This window comes from Ochlerotatus camptorhynchus, unplaced genomic scaffold, assembly GCF_037179485.1.
Source record: "Ochlerotatus camptorhynchus isolate MF236.1 unplaced genomic scaffold, CSIRO-AGI_Acam_v1.1 ptg000760l, whole genome shotgun sequence".
NCBI lineage: Eukaryota > Metazoa > Arthropoda > Insecta > Diptera > Culicidae > Ochlerotatus > Ochlerotatus camptorhynchus.
Window position 1 is genome coordinate 89,776 of NW_027041227.1, and position 17,023 is coordinate 106,798.

General features: G+C 36.3%; 1 protein-coding gene across 2 annotated transcripts in view; it reads left to right on the forward strand.

The window, feature by feature from the left end:
• The window catches only part of Atg7 (Autophagy-related 7), a 79,979-nt gene that overhangs the window by 27,804 nt on the left and 35,152 nt on the right, over positions 1-17,023 (forward strand). For both annotated transcript variants that reach the window (XM_065238316.1, XM_065238314.1), the window contains exon 6: positions 10,676-10,834. In XM_065238316.1, the coding sequence (XP_065094388.1) occupies positions 10,676-10,834 (159 nt within the window). The remainder of the gene's footprint in view (positions 1-10,675; positions 10,835-17,023) is intronic.

Here is a 17,023-nt window from a genome sequence, read left to right on the forward strand (position 1 = left end):
AGTAAGGTCTATAACTAACAAGTTTCATAATATGAAAGCTCCAGGTGATGATGGAATTTTCTATATCCTCATCAAAAAACTCCCAGAGAGTACCTTGTCTTTCTTGGTAAAATTATTTAACAGATGTTTCCATTTGGCATACTTTCCTGATAAATGGAAAAATGCAAAAGTTGTTCCAATTTTTTGAAGCCGGATAAAAATCCAGCTGAAGCTTCTAGCTACCGTCCAATAAGTTTGCTTTCTTCAATAAGTAAACTTTTTGAAAAGATAATTTTGAATAGAATGATGCTTCACATCAATACGAACTCAATTTTTGCAGATGAGCAGTTTGGATTTCGCCATGGGCATTCAACTACTCATCAACTCTTAAGAGTTACCAATTTAATTCGTTCAAACAAATCTGAAGGCCACTCAACTGGAGTTGCTCTTCTAGACATAGAAAAAGCATTTGACAGTGTTTGGCATGAAGGTTTGATTGCTAAATTGAAAAAGTTTAATTTTCCACTTTACATTATGAAATTAGTTCAGAATTATTTAACTGACAGAACTCTGCAGGTAAATTATCAAAATTCCAAATCTAATCGACTACCTGTTAGAGCAGGTGTTCCTCAGGGTAGCATTCTTGGGCCTATATTGTATAACATTTTCACTTCGGACCTCCCTGATTTGCCTCAGGGTTGCCACAAATCTTTGTTCGCTGATGACACAGGCATTTCCGCTAAAGGAAGAAGTCTTCGTGTTATTTGCAGCAGACTGCAGAAAAGTTTAGATATTTTCTCTTCTTATTTACAAAAATGGAAGATTTCTCCCAACGCTTCCAAAACTCAACTTATAATATTTCCACACAAGCCTAGAGCTTCGGTTTTGAAACCTAGTAGTAGTCACATAGTCACTATGAACGGAGTTCCAATTTCCTGGTCAAACCAAGTGAAATATCTTGGATTAATACTTGACCAAAAATTAACTTTTAAAGATCACATTGAGGGCATTCAAGCCAAATGTAACAAATATATAAAATGTTTGTATCCTCTTATAAACAGGAAATCCAAACTTTGCCTGACGAATAAACTTCTAATATTTAAACAAGTTTTTAGACCGGCCATGCTTTACGCTGTGCCAATATGGTCTTGTTGTTGCACTACCAGGAAAAAAGCACTTCAAAGGATTCAGAACAAAGTTCTGAAGATGATTTTGAAGTTGCCTCCCTGGTACAGTACTACCGAAGTACATAGAGTTTCGAATGTTGAGACTTTAGCACAAATGTCCAACAAAATAATTAATAATTTCCGGCAAAAATCGTTACAATCCTCAATTGCAACAATTAATTCCCTTTATACTTAGATAAGATTTAGTTTTAGTTTTTTAGTTTTAAGATATCAATTGTTATACTGACATGCAGGTTTAAAAAACCTGTTTAAAATACTGAATTGCCAAGACAGGAACAATGTAAAAACACTTAGATATATATCATAACAATTAAGGCTGGTAAGTTACTATAGTAACTGGAGCACCTAGGTTAAAAATGAAATGTAATTTATTTTGAATTTGGAACAAATAAAGAGTTAAAAAAAATGTATATTCCATCGTCAATTCTACTATTTAATTAACGACGTATGCACAGCAAAATCGTCATAACATATAGTAAAAATTACCCCAAAATACGGCAGAAATCTGAATAGTATAAATTACTACGATTTCAGTTGTAGCAAGCAAACAATATATTCAGTAAAAAACGTAGGTGTGTTGCATTTGACGGATTTCACGCCAACTCGTCTTCGGAGTTGGCAGCACCCTCTCAGAACCTTATGAAACTTTGTGGGTGTGGAGACTTAGCAATTCTAAGCAACTTTGCGTACTTATTTTTTTCAAAATTTATCTCGCCTAACATTTGATAAGGGTCAAAGTTTTTTATCGTTTGTTTTTTCAAATCGATATAGCTTAAAAATGACAAGCCCTACAAAATAGTGATGTATGGCGAACTTTTAGCAAATAATCTGAAATTTTATAAAAAAATTTAAATAAATTAAAAAATTGGTTTCTACACTCTAAAAAAATATATTTAAAAATTAAAAGTCATTTTCCCAAAAATGGTACCCCTCAGATTTGCTTGATATTTTTTCTCATGAAAGGCAATATAATTACCTAACTTTTCTTCATACATCGCAAAGTGGGCGCTTTTAAGAAAAAAAAGTTGTTCGAACAACAACTTTTTCATGTTAATTTTTTTTTAGCGTGTTTCACTCAAAGTCGAATAGTAATACGCGCACAACCTTATTAAAATCCGTTGAAACTTAATGAGCATAAAGATTTTGACCTTTTGATAATCTGGGCGTGCTTAAAACAAAAATCTAGCCTAACATTTGAAAGGGCCTAATACAGAGGATTTTCCTGCATTTCGAATGGTGTTTTAATAAATGAAAACTCTAGTGTTTTTGTTTAGTGCATAATTTATTTTCCTATAATTCTCCATACATAATTTGAGTTTTTCATTGATTATTAGTCTATCGGAAACAGAGTGAAATTTTTCGGAGTTTCCTTTGAATGTGAAAATCGCTTAGTAGAAATTATGTTTTGAGAAATAGGTACAAAACAATGAAATTTTTGTGTACCAGGTATAGTTTTTACATGACTGAACAGCTCCTTGAGTTCATCGGACATCTTTGTGTATTGATCATTTGATATGAAGCAGAAGTTCAATTTTGTTATGCTTGTATCTGTTTGTTTAACTGCCCAGTCATACAGTTCTTGTGGAGTTGTGATTGTGTTTCCATACGAGCAAGACTTGCTCTCTTTGCCATTCGTTTGAGAGTTCCTCCAATTGCGTCACATGGGCCTTTCCCATGAGACGTTGCGAAGAAGTGCCATTCTGCTTCCAATCCATACTTGGACTTGAAGTTGCACAAACTGGCAAAATTCTTTTTATTTTTGTAATGAGCCGCTGCTCCATCTGACATGAAAGTAATTTTTGTGAAACTAATAGATTGTTTAATGAAATCTAACAATTTTGATATAAATAATTGAACTGCTATTGTATCATGGGTCAATACTTCTGAAATAATAATAAAGCTTAAATTTTCCAACTTGTTTTCTTTTATGTAGTAAATTTCGAAAGGATGTATCGTAGCTTGATTATTGTTCCAATGATACCCCTGTGCTGAGTTTTGAATAATAAATGAATAATTTTCAGAAAAGTCGCAAATCACTAAAATTTCACCGTTTTGAAGAGAATTTTTTTTATTACTTAGGTAAGATGATTGCTCTTTATGAATAAAATCATGGGTTATGAGCTTTTCAACTTTTTCCGTCAAATATTGAACAAACTCATCTGCAGGTTTAATAATAGTTTCCAAATTACAACGGTCGGTAGTCAACCACTGTTGAAATAAAACTTCTTCCATATCATCTGCTTCTAATACTGATGTAAGTTCCCTCACGATACTATCTGTGGAAATGCATTCTTCACATGTACGATAAAAACAATCTATGGTTCTAATAGGACTACTGCAAAGTATTTTGTCTGCAATTTCTTTATATGAATCAAATTTTACACTATTAATAATCAATTTAACATTTTCATGTATAGTACAGACACATACATTATGTGTACCTGTACTATCCAACAGTATGCAATGATTTGGTCGGAGCTGAGTGAACGAAGTAAATCCGATTTTAACACTTTTGTATTTCTCTTCAAAAATCATAAAAGCCTCTTTAAGAGACATCATCAATAAACGTTTCTGAACATGCTCTTTATATCCATTTCGATATTCAGAAACATAATCATTACTTCCTGGCATAGGCCTACTAATATCATCACTGTCAAAGAAATTTAAAACAATTTGTTTTTCAGTATCATTAAATCCATGACCACTTCTTGCTTTCTTACTACAAAGAATACCTTGTTCTCTGACTAGCCTTTTCATCTGTTTCACTGTATGATGGGGTGCATTAAACTCATTAACTATTTGATTCACTGACCATGATTTAGGGAGCACTGATAACACTTTTAATTTGTCATTTGTACTCGTAGAAGGCAAATTAAATTTCTCCTTTAACTGCATGATCATTTCGTCAAAATCATTTGATTTGTTGACATCGTCTGAATCCATCCCAAATATATTTTTACGCACTGCCTTTGTGATCTCTGCAGATTTTTGAACACGATAATTCATACTTCTCATACTTCTCGATGAAATTGGTGATAACTGTAAGGTTGAAGCTATACAATTGAATTGTTCCACATTATATGGACCTTGGATCTGATCCGCTGATGGGATTGATTCTAGCGATGGATCTGTATCTGTAAAATTAAAGAAAAGAAAAAAAAAATATTACCACACATTAATATATAACGCTGTTAAGGTGATAGTACCATGAACGGGGGTGGTTTTGATAATAGGGGTAACTTTGGTAATGCAGCTAAGCCAAAAATTTATGACTTAAGGCACATCGTACGCAATATTTTGGATAGGAAACCGATGTTCCCTTCCAAAATAATGAATACGAAGAGCATTAAGTCATAACTTTTTGGATTAGCTGCATTATCAAAGTTACCTCCATTATCAAAGACATCCCCGTTTACGGTACATCGAAGCCGCATCTGAATTTTCCCCATGTTTGGAGCACGAGCTGCATAAACCGCATATCGTACAGTCGTGAAAATTTGATAGATTGTTCACCGAGGTTGGCCTACCAATCGATCAAATTTGTACGATAAGCGGTTCATCCAGCTCGTGCTCTAAAAAAATGTTGAAAATGAAGTTGTATCTTCGATGTACAATCCTTAAACCACACAGTTGAAACAGTTAAAGTTATTATTATTTACCTAGTGTATCATCAAATTCCTGATGTTCTGATTGCTGATGACTTGTTGATGGTTGCGGCTCTTCAAACTTCCGAGCATGGCTTGATTCTTTTCCATCCGATCGCCTCTTTTTCGGGAGAGGTGTCCTATTGTGCACTAAAATTCCACGACACGATTCACAAATACGCATTGTTACATCCAATTGATGATCAAAGCCCCATGAATGTATTTTCTCTATGAGACTTGATGATAAATTACGTAAATTATTGCGGCTGCAATTGGGATTGTTTATGTTGGCACTACATTGCACCCTTTTAATAATCAATTCAGCAGATTTTTCCATTGTTGTATATATAAACACTTTTTCGTTTCAACAACTATGCAGCACTACACTTTCAACAACTATGCACTACAGCAACTATGAGCATTGTTGTGATATCACCAAACTTAAATATTAGATTATGTCGGTAGAAACAGACTGCGGTGCTTTAAGTTTATACCTTATATCTCTCATGTGACTATCTGCGTTGTTATATAACTGCTATATAGCAGGTAACTTAACGATTATTTTAGGCATGCCTTAAATAATCGTTAAGTTACCTGCGCTATTATATGTATTCACTTGAGAGATGAGGTATAAACATATATGCATATTGCTTACTAATGGACACACCTAATACATAAAAATAAATGAATGATTATTTTTCTAATTAAATTAATCACAAATACATGAATTGAAATCTTTTCATGAATAAAACATACTAAGTGATTTTTACTTAGTTTACCTGTTGATTTGGAACAATTTGAGGGTGGTTTTATAGAAGTTGGATAGAGTGTATGCATATATTATAATACAATCCATCACAGGAAAGTGCAAACCATGCTGAGATGGCTGTTCCTCATTAGAACGTTTTGTTCTGAACTCTTATTGGACGATTTGCAGGTAACTTCTCTGTACCCTTTTCAAATGTTAGGCTAGATTTCGCCCAGATTATCGAAAAGTATACCCATAAAGTTTAATCGAATTTTAATAAGGTTGTGCGCGTATTACTATTCGACTTTGAGTGAAACACGCTAAAAAAAAATTAACATGAAAAAGTTGTTGTTCGAACAACTTTTTTTCCTTAAAAGCGCCCACTTTGCGATGTATGAAGAAAAGTTAGGTAATTATATTGCCTTTCATGAGAAAAAATATCAAGCAAATCTGAGGGGTACCATTTTTGGGAAAATGACTTTTAATTTTTAAATATATTTTTTTAGAGTGTAGAAACCAATTTTTTAATTTATTTAATTTTTTTTATAAAATTTCAGATTATTTGCTAAAAGTTCGCCATACATCACTTTTTTGTAGGGCTTGTCATTTTTAAGCTATATCGATTTGAAAAAAAAATCGACAAAAAACTTTGACCCTTATCAAATGTTAGGCGAGATAAATTTTGAAAAAAATAAGTACGCAAAGTTGCTTAAAATTGCTAAGTCTCCACACCCACAAAGTTCCATAAGGTTCTGAGAGGGTGCTGCCAACCACTGGATGAGTTGGCGTGAAATCCGTCATTTAATTTATCCTGCTGATATGGTAACAACTACCATGGTATTCGAATCAGGGAGTTGTAATCATTTTTGTCTTCAATTAAAATGAAATGTTAGGAAACATTTTTCGACAACACCTAAATACTAGATTTTTCAACTATGTAGGGCAAAATGCTCCATCTATCATGTAATATGCCCACACCAAAGGGATAGTATGCTCTATACTAAAATGAAAGTATGCCATATAACAAAGGTGTGACGTGCCCCAGAGCGTCATAATATTAGATCAAGAGCAAATTTTCATTATGTCGTAAGTAACATTCGCACCAATCCGAGAAAAATAAAGTTTTGTTTTGATGACCGAAAAGTTATTCCTATTTCCAAGTAAACACATATAATCTCATAGTGATAGCAATGTTTAACATATTTAGCAGGGTTTTAATCATACAAATGCAAATCGCTAGCTTTCATGCTAAAAATACTGGTTTTTGAGTCAAAAGTTATTATACGTCGTTTGGTGGCCCCTATTGTTACTTAAGTCAAAGTGTATTTACCAGGATATTCGGGAGAATTATCAATTACGTCTCCTTACGTGCAGCCCATTCATCATTTTAGGACCACCGAAATCATTTTAGCAACAAACAGTTCGATTTATTCACTTTAATAATGAGAAAGCGAAACGACGAACGTACACTTTTCACGGGTTTCTCAGCGCTGTTACTTAAGTCAAACGGCATCTCCATAGAAATTGGGTGACTTAAGTAACATCGAAAACTATTTTGATAGGAAGGTGATTACGTCAAAAAGCAATTTGACTGGTAAATAAATTTAAAAATGGGATTTGATCCTATATTCGGACAGTATATAATGTAATAGCAGGAGAATCGATTGACACTGATAGCTCGACTTTGTTTACCTTTGTTACATTCGACGTAATGAAAATTTGCTCTTGAGATATCTTATACTGCACAAAAATGGAATAAATACCTTCTTATACCCCGTTCACATTACACCGTATATCACGTGATATACGTTGTCTTGCAATGAGCACTCATACATCTAGTTTTCACTGGAAATCATATGTATGAGTGCTCATTGCAAGACAGCCTATATTACGTGATATAGACTGTAATGTGAACGGGGTATAATATATCAGGAATAACATTTGATACCGGCACAAAAGCTTTTGTAAACAAACTTTCTAAGGCCCTTTACACGCGAACCAAAGTACGCCCACGCAAACCAACAACATCATCGGATAGGGGTAACTATAACCTTTCCAAAAGTGGTATTGGTTTGTGTAGGCGTAGTTTGATTCGCGTGTAAAGGGCCTTAGAAAGTTTGTTTACAAATGCTTTTGAGCCGTTATCAAATGTTATGCCTGATATGCTTACCAATATGACGTAAAAAAATTCCATCACAAGGATGCTTTCAGGATTTTGTTTTAATTATTGATTTGCGACACTTGGGGGGAGGTAGCTCATCGATTCTTCCGGTTCGCCTCCTAGCATCGTGCTATAAGGTACCAGGCGATAACCAGGGTAGTCGATCGATAGCTCGATGACGTCATTTCGTTGGCGTCTGCAATGGGAAATTCTCATAGCAGGCGTTGACGATGGGACGTTGTCGAGTTGTTGAATAGCAACTATCGTGGTAACTCACCGATTACCTGTCGATCTACCAAATTTGGAAAGACGTCTGCATTGAATTGTCTCATATAATAATATTCCGCCCACTATATCACAAGAAATTGCGAGTAGCTGAGTGGAATGGAGATAAGTTAAGCATTGGGTACAGGACCAAGTCTCCCCTGGGTGGTGCCAGAAGATGAGCGCAATAGAATCATCAAGTTGCCATAAGGCACGGAATGAGACTATTGCATGGCTGGGTAGTCAAAGTCTTCCATTCGTTAGTCATTTCAGGTGGATTAGAACAGGTTTAGGTTTAGGGTGGGCGTTGGCCAGATTTGGATTTTTCAGATATAATCCTAAATAGGACCTAGATTATTTAATACACTAGTAACCTCAACTTCTGTCACAATGTTTCATTGTGACTAATCAGCGCTCAATGGGTAAAATATCAAAATTGCGGTAAATTTGAAAAAAAAGGTAACTTGGTGTGTAGAGCGCACTGCCCATTGGACGATTCTGAAGCCTGACCAAGTGAGTGGGCTACGGGTTTATTTGATTGTACGTCATTTCCAAGTTATATATAGATACATTCATACCATTGGCATTTTGTATTTGAGATAAGACAGAGACAGGATGCGGAGGGCCTGCTTAGGGTAGGGGGAGCGTAACCCATGTTATGGCTTCCATTTATTAAATAGTTCAGATAGGCTGGAAATGATAGGTTCATGGTGAGAAAATGTACCATATGGTGCCCGTTCACTGATCAAAATTATATTCAAATCGTCAGGCCCTGCCCTGGAATAAGGGGATTGACGATGATTTGTCAAGTTTCATTTTGCATTTGCATATAATTGTAAGTTTAGGTTTGCTTTTGTAATTGTTAGATAGATAGTTTGCCTCAATTGAAACATTGAGTTGTATAAACTTGACGAATCATACCTCTAAATAGTAGTAATTACAGTGCCGCATTATCTAACAACCACTGCCTGCAACTAATGTTGAGGGGTCGGCAGGGCTGATTACGGATCAAAACTAACATAACTCTTACACTGAAATGATCCCGAAACTAACGCTCATTCATTGCACTTTGAGTCATAAAGTAGTTTTATTTATTTTCCTACTAATCTATCTACACACTTAGTTTTTTCTACCGAGCTCGGCGGGGAGGGGGTTTCGCTGAGATCTCGGCGGGAGTGACATTTGATTGCTGAGTCTCGGATAATGCCTTTTCTAATAATCTGCCTACGTTTCTTTTCTTTGTTATCTACTTTATCCCCTTTTATTTTTCTGCTCTTCTTTCCTCTTCTCTTCTTTTGTTTTGTTTGTTTACATATAACTAATACTAATACCTCCTTGTTTTCTCTCTAATTTGTCTACTATGTCCCACCATCACGATGAGAGATGAGCTACCGTACATGGTACACGCTCATATACACTCCCAAAATAGTATGCCGCAAGTAAGTATATCACAGAGGCAACTAAAGATCCAGAAACGCCGATAACGCTGAAGATAATGAGCTGTGGTGATTTATATTACTATATAGTATTATTTATTTATACTAACCTAAACACAACGTGGGGTGACCACAATCCAAACGATCACTAACCAAAATAATAGACTTATCTTGTTTCAGAAGGCGTAATTTCGTTTAGTTCTGTTTCTCTCTTTTCAGCAAAACAACAACAAAAAACCTCTATAACTCTTCTCAATTCTTTTAATCTCCTACTATCCCCTATAAATGTATCGGAAACTAGTGGGACTGTCTGTGTAAACAGAAACAGGCCTGCTAGTGGAAGAAGGTCGTTATGCTATACGGTCTAGCATAGGCCTACGGCCAGGTTTCAGTAGGTACACACTCGCTTAACGGCAGATTGGTTTACAGTGGTCGACCAGGGTGTGTGCTGATAAATTACAATTACAATTACAATTATTGATTTGCGACACTTGATAGCCCATCAGTTTTGCATTTAAATTGATCCTGGATTCGTATAAATGCAAAGGGGTGTTTTGCCTCGATGGGGCGTTTTATACTACCCTACTTAACTCTTTATTAAATTAAATGGTACACATGGTAAGTTAAGTGATCTATTATTCATTCTTTGTATGTATAAACAATTTATGTGTTTGTGCAAATCCGTATAGGTGAAGCGTGCTTATTATGACGAAAATTTGACCAAAAACCCTATATATTTTGACAGAACTGTTTACACTCAATTTTGTTTTACGCGATTTTCATTTAGGATTAATACAGACATTTAAGTACCACTATATTTGTTGATTTTTTGTTTTATTTTTCTGAAACAAGTCGAACTAAATTTGGGTATGAATTTGAGATCACACAATCAAAAATATGGACGAAATGAAATCTGGTAAAGACAAAATTCTCGCGTCACTTTTCAAATAGACCAATCTACATTGATCGATTATATTAATCTACTCTCTCTTTCGTTAATAACTTGGCATAATTGCAGCCTTATTTTTTCTACATAGTCTGTTAAAATAAAGTATTATTAACCTCATTAGATGATAAGAACAGCTGAACATGTTTTTGAGCCGAGTTATTAACAAAAGAAAGAGTCGATGAAGATAATTGATCAATGTAGATTGGTCTATTTGAAAGGTGACGCGAGAATTGAGTGTATGTGTGCATGGTTGTTCAACTCCTTTTTCAATACGTATTGCTTGATTTAATATTGATTTTCTTTCTAGGCATGGGGAGCTCAATATATTTCATTTGTAGACTGTGGCAAGGTTTCATTATCCAATCCAGTTCGTCAAAGTTTATATTTATATGAAGATGCTATTGATGGTGGAAAACCCAAGGCTCTAACAGCTGCCAAGAGATTGAAGCAGATTAACCCATGCGTTGTAAGTGACTATGCTACATTATTCCAAATGATTAACGACATTTGGGTTAATGTAACACAACCGTTGTAATTATATTACATTTAAGTTTTACTTAATACACTATTCTTTATGTAGTTTCAAAACATCTGATCTTGTTGGCTCACAAAGAGCTGTACACACGATAAATATTGTTATTTCTGAAATACAATAAAGTGTTATAAATCTGCGCAGTTTTTAAAATTTTCAAAATAATTATGAATTGTATAAATATAATTTGAATAGAATTGGACATGTATGTACACGGCCAACCAGAACGACTCAGCGACTAAATTCAATTGACTCAGAGCATTTTCTTTCCATACGAAATTTATTCATACCGTATTTGAGAAAACCTGCAGGAACTCATAGCAAATGAGTAACTGCAGGTTTTCCAAAATATGAGTAAATTTCGTATGGAAAAAAAATGCTCTGAGTTAATTGAATTCAGTCGCTGAGTCGTTCTGGTTGGCCGTGTAGGTATTAACCACTTGTGTATGGGAAAAATGGAAATCTAGGTAAAATCGCAATATACTGTACATTTTTTGCGAAATGCGCGGAATTAGGCACTGCGCAGAACTATGGCACTTTACGGTATTTAGTTTAGAGTAAATTTTCAATATTAGATCCTTTTATACTGGTGTAGTGCACGCGTTGAAAAATTTATTTCTCGCGATTCCTAAACCGTGGACCCCCAGTAATCTGACCGTTTTTAATCTGAACACTTGGTTCAAACTAGAAATACTCAGAGGGAGAGATAGGCGGAGAAAACAAAATACAATTCGGCAGCAGGGATTTGTTCCTAAATTATCTTGCAACCCTTGCTAGAAGCTAGTATTTCAAATGACTTTTATTTTTGATTCGATTTACGTGCAAAATAACAATTGATTGCATCGCAATATTTTGCACATTTCTTGTTGCCATTCATTAACCAACGAAGATCAACGAAGATAGAGTTAGAATATTGTTTATGGTTCCAAAAACTAGTTGAATTTGAGAAGCACACAAAACATAAAGGTGATTGAATTTCTGTTCGATTGCAATACTCTCATTTCCGTTTAAGACGCAAAAGATCCAAATTGAAATAAACTTTTGCTCAACTAGTTGATTGGTACATGTTTTCAAAGCGTTCCCCAATAAACAAATACCATAAACGAACTTTATCCCGGATGGGTAAACTATCCCACAAATGGTTTGGATGATACACGTCGTTAAGCTCTCTTTTATGGTCATTTTAATTAGTATTATTAAGAACAGCTGTAGATTCATCTAAATTACCGTTGGAGACGAACCAGCCCAGGGCTGAAAGTCTCCTTAATAAAGATATAAAAAAATCTTAATTACCGGCCGCGAATGGAAAATCCACGCTCCTCTCAACAAGATCTGAAACAGCTTGCTTCGAATATTTACTCCAGCACTTCAATTTTACAAAATTATCGTTATCGTTAACATGGTATAAGACATTAATCATGATCGGTTATTTTCAAATCCCTCCCCTTGGCTAGTTTTTACACCTTGCTGTTAGTGGGCGGGCTTAATTTCATGCTTTATAGTGGAGTGTTGGAGACAGTAGGTTTATGGCCAGCGTTGCTGGCTCATGCCGCGATAGAATGGCGCCATGGGCAGGCAATGGAGATTACTAAGCTTCTCCTCTCTGATGAACCACTGCATGAGAAAACCAAAAATCTAGTCCAGAAGTGATAGTATCACACTTGTTACTCCTTTGTTTGAAAGCCACGTTTTAGTACGCTTACGTATATGTACTGACGTTGGGTGCGATACTGGCAGGTTTTGCCGCAAATCACTCTTATTTTCACCATAGCCGGTCGAACTCCAGACGAAACTAGAACCGCACTACCGTTCATACTGGCGACAACGCTCTGATAAGACAACGAAACCTTACCCCCAGCTCCTCCCCTGATCCTATCCTTCGACAATGTACCTCTCTAACCTCGAGTAAGCCGCGAGTATTCGGCCCAACTCCTACTAGACATAGAATTAAGTGAATTTTGTTACAAACAAAGAACAATGAACTTTCGGCTCCGTAAAGCTAACGCGATTGAGCCTTCCAAATAAACGAACTAGATAAAAAAAATTATTTTCTTTAATTTAAATTTCACACATTTTTCTTCCGTTGAAAATGAATACTGTTTGACAATAATAAACTTTTCGTGTTGAGGCTTAAAAGGCTGCCCGAAAAAAAAATTACAGTGAAATTTTCAGTGGAAACAATGCTCTAACATTAATATTTATTGTCGACAATAAAAATGATTGTTATAATGTTGTACTCTTCCGAAAACGGCAAAACTGCTACCTAGCTGTACAATGATAATAATAAAATGTTGTTACAATGATTTTTATTGTATTTTTCTTTTATTTTATTGTTAACATGATTCGATCACAACGGCGCCGGTGGTGTTGTGGTAAGCGTGATTACCTCTCACCCCAGCAGGTCTGGGTTCAATCCCAGTCGGCGCCGCCGGGATGTTCTGAGGCATAACATCTCTGATTACGCCTTCCTTCGGATGGGAAGTAAAGCCGTTGGTCCCCGGTTCATGAGTTGATGGGTCGATAGGTAGGGTCCAGGTGTGGGAGCTGCCTTCCTGGCACGTCGGTAGTATTGGTGCTCAGCACGGAAAACAAGATCGACGAAAAAACAAACCAAAGGAAAAAAAAAAATGATTCGACCACGAACAATAATGAACAACTCTCTTACAATAAAAATTGTTGTTACATTAAATATTGGTGTGTTTTCATTGTGGGTTACTTCACGAACAATAAAAATAAATCTGATTGAAGCATGCAGACTATGAGAGGGTCAGCAACACTGCCAATGTAATCAAGATAGGCGCTGCTCGTATGGCTCTTGCTTTGACAGTTCGTTTGGCTCTATTCGTTGCCAAGTCAATTGAACGCCTACGACCAGATCGGTTTGAGTTGAACTCAACTCTTCTGCCTCATCTAAATCCCGCTTATGCAGACCTTTTCCGTGCAGTCAATAATCATACAATAATAATAAAAAAACCCCACTTGAAGATGTCAGGAAATAACTCTCAGGTGGAAGCATATTTCATGGGTGATTCTCTCCAGTTGAATGCATTAACTTATCAACGACGCTCAACCACCAAGGAGACGTGACCTAGAGAGATCGAGTGCAGGGGAGTTGGCCTCCATTTCTCACAAGTTCCGGATCGAATCTCAATCCATAACCAGTAAAAAAGGACTCACCCGTAACACCCCCTTCCCTTCCCGGGGCGATGTTTTATTTTTTCGATTTATTTTTAAAGTCGATAAAGTAGATCTGTCAAGCCAACGCATACACTCTAAAGTACACTGTTATTTTTTTAATCAATAAATTCGCCAACCAACAGCAAAATAACAATAATATATAATGTTATTGAAAAAAAATTATATGTGGAAATCACGAAAATTTCATTGTTAAGGTACTTAACAACCCCCCTTTTTTATTGTAAATTTTTCATTTACCATGAAATTTACTGTTTTGTACAACATAAATCAAGGTAAATTTATTGTAGACGTAACAATATAAATCATTATTAAGACAATAATTTTCGTCTTATTGTTACATTGTTTTTTATTGTATTTTTGTTGTTATTTTTTTCGGGTGTGTCCCCGAAATTCGGTTCACACGTATATAACGGGTTTTCCATTTTATTGTAATCGGATTCCGAAAAAAACTGATAGTGTATTTTTGAATCTGGCTTAGAAATAGCCCATGAATAAAGTTCTTGGGCCATTGTTGTATGGTGGCCTTGCAAACTCGCCTTCGCAGCGTTTTGTTTCAATACTCCTCCCAAAGCATCACAAGGGCCCTTTCCATGACAAGTTGCGAAAAAATTCCACTCGGCAGCAATGCCAAAATCTTTTTGCATGTTGCATAAATTAAAAGCGGCCATCTTATTTTTATTTTGGCTTCCTGATCCAGTAAATCTGTTGTAAGCCTGGCAATTTACATTTTATGGACGCTAGACAATGCGTAAGAAATAAACGAACTGCAACATGATTATGTTTAGTGAAATCAGCAATTGCAATAAAACTAGTAAATTTCAAATCGTTCGATTCTTCGTCTTTAAAATAAATAGCACAAAGGTGAATAGTACATTGGGCGTTCGCCCAATAAACGCCTTGAACTGCATCCTGCACAACGAAAGAATAATTCTCCGAAAAATCACAGATTATGATGCATTCTGTAGCTTTTAAATTGCTTTTGACGTGTTGTCATTCCAAATATCACTGCAATTGGTTTATTAGCTTTTCAAAAAATTCTCAACAATATTCCTTGATCTCAGGAATGGTCAGAGGTTTTGTATCGGGAGGTGCTGGTTCTAATATGTGCTGTGTTTAGTAAGTTCTTTAGAATAATGTTGATCAACCTTCTTTCTAGCGAGAATGTTCTTTTTCTTCGCATTTCAAGCTTATTGCATATTGCATATTAGCTTATTGCGTGCTCTCAACTTAGTTTTCTAGATGCACTTCCGCAGTTATTAATTGAGAGCTTTCGATGCCTGTACTATTTTCGCATTAGTATAATTGTGTGTATATTGTACCATCAGACTCTATGCCCAGGGAAGTCGAGAAATTTTCCAACCCGAAACATTCCTAGACCGGACCGGGAAATGGAACCCAGCCACCTCCACCATGGTCTTGTTTTGAAGCTGCGCCTTTACTGTCTAAGCTAAGGGAGGCCCGTTTCGAGAATATCTAAGTGTCATTATTTGATTTATTGAAGAATAATAGATCTATGGAATAAAAACCAAATAACCAGAAAAATTGCCAACATATTCAGAGACCATCGTACACGTCTAAGCTCTTCTGAAGAAATTTTGACAAATTCATGACCAACCTATTCTACGATAATGTCTAAGATGCTTGATTGGATTTATTGATCTCTTCGTAGTCCTCATGCGATTCGATCTCGCAAGAAGTCTCACTAATTTACTCCCACAACAAATCTATATGTTCGAGGCTGACCTGACTAGCTGTTGTACCTTGTTAATAGGTTCTTCCGTTAAACAACATTAGTCAGTTTGTTAGGTAACTGTTTAACGGCGCTCGAAGACCCTTGAGTTTTGACTTCAACACCTTCAAGGAGTCGGTTGACCTGGTAATCTTCGTTGACATCGTTGTTGTCGGAGGAATCACGATAAGGAAACGGAGAACCAAGAACCAGTCAGTTTGTAGGTACTAGTGATGCGTTGCTCCACTCGACGTTTGGCGAAACGTTGAAAGATCCGAGAATCGAAAGAAATCGGAGATGTAGTATGCAAATTGTCTGCTTCGGCTGGACATATGCTGTTCAACTCACCTGTGAGAAGAAGCAGTGGTGCTACCGAAGCCAGATAGCAGTAAATTTCAAAACTGTACACCTCAAACCGTTTGATGAGCGAAGGAGTGGAAAAGCGAATGTAGTAATCAATATTTGAGCTTCAGCTGAACATATACCGTTCGTCTTACCCGTGCAAACGGCAGCCAATATCAACATTCGAATTCGAATTGTCGATTCGGCAACAATAACACAAGTTGAAATGTGGGTGTTAGTTGGGAATATTTGTCGCTTCGACGGACATATACCAGTTGTTACATACCTGAGTGGTAGTAGAACAACGCTCTGGTTGTCTTAAAATCCTGATGATCGTCGAAAGTGACCGAGTAGAGCCAATATCCACTTGTAGACACTGGTTGCACTAGCTGGAGACGATTCTGTTGAAGGACGATGGGACCTTCCTCTCTGTTCCACAGCTAGTCGATGATTTCCAGCGATGGTGGTTTTTCCGACGCAGGATAATAGGTGGTTTTGTTTGTTGGCAATAGATCCTTTCACTATCATTGACGATGGCGATCGAGCTCTTTGATGTAATTTCAGGATGGCGATGGGTCCTTTATGGCATACGAGGCTGCCGTTTTGGTGCTCGTACGACGGCGCACTTCGATCGTACCTTGGTGAAATCGTAGAGATTTGGCCGATCCAAAGTCCACCGGCAGTAGAAATCCGGTTCGAAGGACCAAATTATGTCGGGGACCGTCCCGACCTATTGATAGTCACTTCTACTTGCTCTTGAACCTTCCTTTATAGTCCGTAGACCAATCCTCCTTCTTGATATGTAGAACACAACACCAGTTTCTACACAAAATACAATTTATTGCCACTAAACA